Here is an 8,206-nt window from a genome sequence, read left to right on the forward strand (position 1 = left end):
CTTGCACCAGTTTCGTCACTTCCTCATCGATTATCTTGATCTGCTCCATTGCGAAACTCCTTTTTTTCTGTTTCACAGGTCGGTGATTGGGGTCGACCTGTAGCCTATACTCCATGACTACAGGATCAATACCTGGCATGTCTGTGGCTGACCAGGCGAACACATCACCGAATTCGTTCAACAGTTCGCTTAGCTTCGCTTTCACGGGTAGGTGATTTTCGATCTGCATACTTCTCTCCTGGTGGCCGTTTAGGGGTATGTGCATGATGTCTTCCTCCACTGTACTGATATAAGGATACTCGCCCCTTACTTCTAGGTCCTCCACCGTTAGGGTTTCTCTTGCCTCCATCTTTCCCTTTAGAGCCATTACGTAGTAGTTCCGAGTAGCTGCTTGATCTCCTCCCCGAATCCGACCAAGGGAGTTGAGACTGGTTTGAGTCATTCCTTACCGATTTTCATTTCGACCAGAACATGACATTCGCTGAGCTCCCATTGTCTATCAACACGCGTCTGACTTTGTAATTTGCCACCAGTAGGGAGAGCACCAGTGCGTCATCATGTGGCTGTTGTACCCCTTCTTTGTCTCCGCTGTCAAAGCTTATGTCGTCATCTTTTTTGTTTCGTTTGCTATTGGTTTCCCCTTTCTCCATCGAGAACACCTGTTTAGCATATCTTTTGCGAGCACCCCCACTATCTCCACCGCTAGCGGATCCTTTGAAGATCACCGCAATTTCCCCTATGACCTGCTCTTTTTTCTTTTTGGCGCTAGGCCTCCTCTGCTCGAGAGGTTCCCTTTGTGGATCTTCTTTCTTTATAAACTTTGACAGGTATCCCTTTCTTATTAGGGTTTCGATTTCTTTCTTCAACTGGATGCATTCCTCTGTGTCGTGGCCATGATCCCTATGGAATGCGCAGAACTTGGACATGTTTTGCTTGTGAAGAGGTGTTCGTATGGGTTCGGGCCACGAGACATAGTCTTTCTTTCTGATCTGCATCAGTAATTTAGAGCGCGATACCTTCAGGGATGTGTAGGTGGAGAACTTGCTGGGTTGTCCTCTTATATTTGGGCTTGCGTGTAGTGCACTAATCTTGTGTCTTTTCGCGGATCTATAGGATTCTCCTCTCTCCCTGCTACTATTTTTCCTTTTCTGTTCTATACGACTTCCTCTTGTGTCCATCATCTCCTCCAGGTTGATGTATTTCTGTGTTCGAGCCATCAGCTCCCCCATATTCACCGGCGATTTTTTCCCTAGAGAGTATAAGAAACTTCCTGGCTGGAGAGTGGTTGTCAAGGCTACTAAAGCCACCCCCATGTCTAGGTTGCGGATTTCTAGGGTTGCCGTGTTGAAGTAGTGCATGAATTTCTTTAGAGTTTCCTGCTCTCCTTGCGCCATACTCATGAGATGACCCGTTGTTTTATCAATTCTCTAGCTACTAAGGAAGTGGCCGGTGAACAATTGTTCCATCTCTAAAAAGGAACCGATAGATCCGGGTTGCAGAGTTCGTTACTAGTCTTTGGCAGTATCCTTAAGGGCTGTTGCAAAAGCACGACACATAATGGCGTTTGGAGCACCTTGCAACTGCATCACCATTTTAAAGGTGTCTAGATGATTAATTGGGTCAGACAGACCTTCGTACCTTTCAAAGGTGGGCATCTTGAATATACTTGGCAGTGGAGCCTCCATGATCTCTTTGTTGAATGGCGGCTCTGAGGACCTCAAGGACGCTTCCCCGTATCTATGTGATCTATTTTCTTGATCCTTTCTTCGAGCTCCGTGGATCTTTGTTGATTGACATCCACGTTGTTCGCATCCTCTACCTTCTTGTTGAGGTAGATTTTTTCCTCGTTCTCCACTGGTTTGTTAGCTTTCTTGTCTGCACTGGGGCCCTCTTGCGGTTGGTGAAGGATGTGCCCTTCCTGACTCTTTTGCTGTAAGAGTTGATTGAGCATATCCTTCATTTCCTTTTGAAAAGCGAGGAATTCCTCCCTATTGACACTCGATGGTTCTGCGGGTGTGGAGTGAATGGACTAGGACGATTCTTTTCTTGCAGCAGGGATGGAGGTAGAACTGTGTGAGGTCGGCATTGCCTGAATGTCGAAAGTCGAGAGTAAGATATGATCGTCTTTTAAAAGCAGGTTCCCACAGATGGCGCTAACTGTTGCGGGGTAAAATTAGCAGGGTTGATCCTTCGACTTCCGCTGACCTGAAAGGGGAAGAGAAGAAAGGCTTGGAGGACCCAAGGTGTACTCCGGGGGATCACTCCGATGCCTAAGTAAGATGAATGCTTTTAGAGAGGGTGCATGCAACAGTAGAATAAATTGAATGACTTACCTTCGCCTCTTCCTTGCCCTCCTTCTTATAGGAGTTAGAGTTGACCCTTTGGGTAATTTACCTTTATTGCGCGGGGCTTGAATAGCTCCTAGGTCATAAACTATTCGTGCACATCACTCAGTCATTTAAGTCACTGACGTAGATCTCTCATTCTTTTTATTGAATTGGAGTTGATTGTTCTCGTCGAATTGCTTGACCTTTGGGGGATCACGGACTAGATATTGTCTTGTTCTTATTGGTTAATTTATTTTGTGCATATCACCTTGAGATTTAAAAAGAATCACCGGCGATTCTACTCCTCCGCGAAACGGCGAGGCAGTCGGCGGGATACTCCCAAGTTAGGATAGCCTGCCACGTGGGAAGTAGAGGAGTAGACAGACAGCTGTTATCTTTCCCAACTCAAATTCACTCGTTATCTATTGCCTTCCTTTTTCCGGCTTCCCACTCTCTTGCTCTGTTGAGCGAGCAAATCCAAGGAATGGCCTATGGCGGTGCTTCTTCATCTTCTCCTTCATCTTCATCATCATCATCACCATCATCACCATCATCTTCTCCGGTGCATACGGTAAAAGGGTCCGCCGCCGAGAAGCCCATAGTCCCGAGCGGCGTACTGCTCTCGTCGACCGCATTTTTCAGGCCCTTTAGATTCAAGCCCAACCTTCAAGCAACGGTTGCAGCTCCCCTTGGCTCCCACATGGACCTGGTTCAGGAAATTTACTCCTCAGTGCTATCCACCGCCCATACGTGTTTCAGACTGCTGCACTCCGTCGCTTCTCAAAACCCCATTCTCAATACCGTCTTCTCTCTGCCCTCCCGGTCTCGCAATTTCTTCCTGGTACTCTCTCTCTCTCTCTCCCTCTCTCTATTTACAATTTCTTTATTGTCTGGTTTGAGTGTTGGGTGTGTGAAGAATGGTGCTGTAAATAATTTGCCAGTACATAAGATTAATTGTAATTTTTTCCTCCTAGTAGAGGCGATGTGCTCTGTGGAGTTTAGTTTGGAATTATTTGAAAATGGGCAGCGTTTCTACTTCAGTTAACTGCTGGATCTTTGGGATAACTGGATCTGAGTTGCTGGGATGAGCAGTTGAGCGTTGTCTAAATAAGTTTCAATGGCAAATTGGATTCGTGTAGGATTTTGTTGAGAACCTCTCTTGATGATACGAATGTGCTTGGTTCTGTTGGAAGATCGTAACTTTTAGAATGTGTACTGTCACAATTCGGTTTTATCTTTCCTTGAAATTTCAGGAGGAATCACATTTTTGTCAGTTTTCTGCTCCCCTCTCTTGATTCCTTGATCTCAGGTTATTCACTTAGGCTCTGCTTGGATCAAGGATTTTGTGGGAGAAATGGAGAGAAAAATGAGAAATAAATCTCAATTTTCTATTGTGTTTTCTCTCTATCCCAAATATTATTAAGAATTGAATTCATTCTATTATGATTGGAAATTAATAAAAACCAAGGGTTAGTGAAATGTTAAATAAAAAGTTGTTATTTTTGTTGTTGTCTTATACTAGAAAAAAGCAGATTTCTTCATATTTTGACTTCATTTCCTTGTTCCAAAATGCAGCCCTAATGTTTCATGAACAGTTGGCTGCCTAGTGCCTATAGCATCATATTGCCTGAACCTAGACTTTGAATCTTTGATACATTAGAGTTCTGGTGAATGTATGCGGATTATTGACAGTGTGGAGCAGCCATGGAATCTGGGATAATGGGATTCAATGATTGGTTTTCTTTAGGAAATATATCAAATCAAAATGGAGGAAATAAGAAGTTGAATTTTTGTCAAGTGTCTTCAATCTTCATGTCAACGAGAATTGTGTCTGATCATTAACTGAGATTTGGCAACACAATGCATATTGTTCTTCAGTTTATCCATGCATTGTTTACATTCAATTTATGAGTTGATCTGTGTGCTTTTCTCGCATTTCCTATTTTGGCACGAGTGCTTCATTGAACAGTCATTTAAATAAATAAACCAGTACTTCATTGAGCTTCAGTTTCAGATTCCTCGCAGAAACTTCGGGAACTTGAACTCCCTCTCGAATCACAATTTTGCTGCTGTTCTACCAGGTGATTCTGTGGCGGGGGTTGTGGTGACTAATGGTATCCTAAATTTCTTGAGCCTTTACAACACACTATTGGTTGTTAGGCTTGTTTTGACTTGGTTTCCTAACTCTCCTCCTGCCATTGTTAGCCCTCTCAGGTACGCCTTCAGTTTTTTTTAGAAGTTATTTGACATATTAGAAGACGCTGCAGCTCCATAGGTGCAACAATACATTATCTTCTGTTTAAATATTTTGAAAATTTCTGAAAGAATGATTAAACCCTAAAGGGTCCAGACAATTAACATGACCTTTGCCCAAAACTGGCACTGATCTAATTATATTGAGCTCCATGGATGGCTACCATTGAAATTTTGCAAAGCTACCAAGCAGGAGCTCTTGATTAGATGGGTACAATTAATGTGAATTTTAAGTCAATGGAACATTCAATGCTCACGTTCTCGCAATTAGATAGATGCGTTGTCTTGGTTGTGTATGTCATGTTTATTGCATATGTCATGAACCATCTTTTGCCCTGCAGACAAAAACTTTTGGATGCTTCTCATTTTCCTTTCATTTCAATATTTTACATCTTTAACACAAACATTGTTTGCTGGTTCAGCACTTTATGTGACCCTTACTTAAACATATTCCGAGGACTTATTCCACCACTCGGAGGGACTTTGGATCTCTCTCCCATACTGGCATTCCTTGTTCTAAATGCTTTTACAAGCACGGCTGCTGCCCTTCCCGCTGAACTTCCTGCAACAAGATTGTCTCAAGAAAGCTTATCTCATGCAAGACCGTCTCATGTTTCCACATCACAGGAAAAATGGATGAGAAGACTATGCAGAAACAGGTCAAACAGCTCTGGTAGTACCTATTAGGCCCTTCAATTTGTTTCATTCTCTTGATGTTCAAATCTTGTACCATATTCAGAGTATTCTCTTATTTTTTCCTAGAATATTGTTGTTGTGTGACTTCATCCCCAGAAATCTAATTTAAAATGTTTGTGACAATGAAAAAATTATATTTCTATTTTACCATGAGCTGCTCCAATGCCAATAAATATTTTTGATCCTGTAGTTCTCTCGCATACTCATGCGGTCACACCTAATCCTGCCATTGAATTTAGGCCCTCCATTTTTCTAAGAGGATATTTTCTTTTCAAAAAATTTAGACCAGTAAGTTTCCAGATGAATGCTAGGTTTGAATGTGCTATAAGAGGAGATTTTTCTGAAGAACAGCACTATTTACTGGCTAAATGGGAGACTTCCATCCATATATCAATAAAACTAGAGCATGGCTTTTAAGTGTCCAAGCAACAACTTTGGTACATATCTTGATTTCCTCCATGAGAAAGGTTGAGCATGAGAGATCATTAGGAGAGTGTTTACACCGATCCAAGTGTTTTTTATCCCAAGTAAGATGCACTGCTTCTATACCTTTGGAATGGTGGATTGAAGAACTCACTTTACTCTTTCATCAAAATTCTATTCCTGCAATTTCTGTGCAGGGACGCCAGGAGGGGAAGATAAGGTGGAGCAAGAGCACTAACTTGACTGGGAGGCTGATGTTCATTTCAAGTTGCTCAGGCAGTACTTCAGTTGGGCATGTACTAGCTCTATCCTACATCCAAAACCTTCTAGCGGTTTTCTCATATCAGATGCTCGAAGAATTTACTTATTCTTCACATCTTCAAATCAGCATTAATTTTTTCCTGTTTTGGACCCTACTGTCCTGGAATATATGCCTTTTCAGTTACGTAACCAGTGCTATTACCTTCCTCTGCTCATATAATTTGCATTGAGATTGTGTAGAATAACTATTTTAAATGCCTTTGCCTTGGCTCATAGTGGTTCAAATGTATCAATGCACTTCCTGTTACTGAAAGCAATCACCATCTTAGGTATATTTTTAACCATTTAAATTAGAAGCTTGATGGACACAATTCAAAAATTTAAATCTGCTTTTTAAGCATATTAAAACAGCATATTTTCTGCAACCAGCATCCGATTCCAAATAATAAGATCACCAGCTTGTTAAAAATATATATACTTAATCGAGAATAGTTTCCTTTCCCCAACCTCATTCACATCCATCCATTACAATATCCAAAACTTCATGAATAAGCTGCCATGTGTTTTGAACTTCTGGAAAGATTCTCCTGCAAGAAGCAGAGTGCAAAGGAAGTGTCATTTTTTCCGAGCCATCCACTTTTTCATTTGTTGGATTAGAAAGTTCTTGAGGACTTTACTTAAAAAGGCCAATGCAAAATCAGATGCTAATCTCAAAAAAATATTCCAATATGCTGTTTAATAGGGATAGTTCACATCTCTAGGCAAAAGAACTCTCTAGCTCTGCCCTCTGGGGGTGAAAATGAAAATAATTTAGCGAGAAATGGAAATCCAAAGAGGACCCCTAGGGCCCTAGCATATCGTTCCTCTAAATGGGAGCATACGGCTACTGTATGAGCCATGAACTCGCTCAATAGGAAGGGAAAGGGTGCATCCTCTTCCTCCTCCTTCGAGGTGTTAGTGAATGGAGCAAGGGGTTTTATGCAGGAGTCGCAAAAACAGGGTTCCTTCATGCCAGAGGCTGGGGGCCATAGCCTTGGCCCTTCTTGCCATAGTTTCACCTCTTTTTATTGACAGGAGGGCTGTGAGTGAAGAGGAGGTGGATGAGGTGCAGCCGGTTAACGTGGCCTCTTGGCTGCCTTTACTGCTGCTGCTCTTGATTCTGGCCATTGCCTTGTCTGGGTACTTGGACCAAAGCCTTGCCAGCTTTGACCCTAACTGGATTCACCGGTTTGGGGGTTCTTCTGTCGGGATTCTTACAATTCTTATTGTTCTGGCATTGGTTTTGAAGTTTAAAGCTTATCTGATGAGTTGGGACTGTTAAAGAGTGCGCATGCACACTCACACACCCGTGCGCACAATGTATGATTTCTCAGCTAGAAATTAATGCGCTTGTTGAATTGAACTTTCTGATGTATCTGCTTTATTTGAAGATGGGAAATAGCCCTGTTCTCAGTTATGGACTTTCAGCCTCTGCCGTTTTGTTTTTTGGATGGAGGGAGTTGATTTATCACTACAGCCACTCTTCTCAAGTTTATGTTTCTCACTATATTTCCTTCCTCCGAAGTGATGGTTTAGCCTTCAAGGGTACGCTTTTCCATAGCTAATAATCATGAATATGTCCTGTCAGGGGGGAGAAAAAATTAGACTCTTCTAGAGATATGGTCTTCCAGTCAATTCTCATTGTTCAATGATCATTTCAAATTGTGGGTCTCATTGGACCTTGATCAAGCTTTCTTGTTCACTGAAATCACTCGAGTAGGTTTGACATAGTCTCACCTAGTAAGGTTCACGAGTAATTAATGAGACTCATTTTGGAGTGATTTAATTAGATAGGAAAGCTTGACTGGAGGACCATGCTAGCTTTATGAGAGGACCTATTTTTTTCTCATTCCTAAGAATTAGATACATTGTTCCTCAAGTTTGTATTTTTGAGAAACACTCCAAAAACCTCAGGTTGTAAACAAATCAAGCCACTTGTAAGCATCTTGTATTATAAGAGCTAATTCAAGCTTATTTATATTATATAAATGAACAATTTTCAAGTCAAATTTTAAGGGTCATTTCATTCATGCCTATTCATTATATATATAGTGTGTCCCAAACACAATTTCAAAGCTCGTTTATTAAGCAAATTGAGCCAGAACATGAATGGCTTTGGCTCACTTTGGTTTGTGAGCAGGTTTGTTACGAGCTTTATTGGGCTTGTTTGAATTCGAACTAGCCTTGGGCTGGTTTAATAGAACTTA

The 8,206-nt window shown here is 41.7% G+C and overlaps 3 protein-coding genes across 4 annotated transcripts; 2 read left to right on the forward strand and 1 right to left on the reverse strand.

The window, feature by feature from the left end:
* Positions 1-455: 455 nt before the first annotated feature.
* Positions 456-1,394, reverse strand: LOC131151515 (uncharacterized). Its single transcript, XM_058102756.1, has one exon. It carries the CDS (start codon positions 1,392-1,394, stop codon positions 456-458), a length of 939 nt encoding a protein of 312 aa, XP_057958739.1.
* A 1,315-nt stretch (positions 1,395-2,709) lies between these two features.
* On the forward strand, positions 2,710-6,233 carry LOC131152163 (ylmG homolog protein 2, chloroplastic). 2 transcript variants are annotated; one of them, XM_058103864.1, is made up of 4 exons: positions 2,710-3,168; positions 4,336-4,541; positions 5,003-5,253; positions 5,897-6,233. In XM_058103864.1, the coding sequence occupies exons 1-4, from the start codon at positions 2,812-2,814 to the stop codon at positions 5,935-5,937; spliced, it is 855 nt and encodes a 284-aa protein (XP_057959847.1). In that variant the 5' UTR covers positions 2,710-2,811; the 3' UTR covers positions 5,938-6,233. The 2 variants fall into 2 exon arrangements, with proteins under 2 accessions (XP_057959847.1, XP_057959848.1); XM_058103865.1 differs by having other exon boundaries at positions 4,342-4,541.
* Positions 6,234-6,746: 513 nt separating this feature from the next.
* LOC131152167 (uncharacterized) lies at positions 6,747-8,008 on the forward strand. The gene has a single exon (XM_058103871.1). It carries the CDS (start codon positions 6,922-6,924, stop codon positions 7,279-7,281), a length of 360 nt encoding a protein of 119 aa, XP_057959854.1. The 5' UTR covers positions 6,747-6,921; the 3' UTR covers positions 7,282-8,008.
* The last annotated feature ends 198 nt before the right edge of the window (positions 8,009-8,206 follow it).

Source organism: Malania oleifera, chromosome 3, assembly GCF_029873635.1.
Source record: "Malania oleifera isolate guangnan ecotype guangnan chromosome 3, ASM2987363v1, whole genome shotgun sequence".
NCBI classification, from domain to species: domain Eukaryota; kingdom Viridiplantae; phylum Streptophyta; class Magnoliopsida; order Santalales; family Ximeniaceae; genus Malania; species Malania oleifera.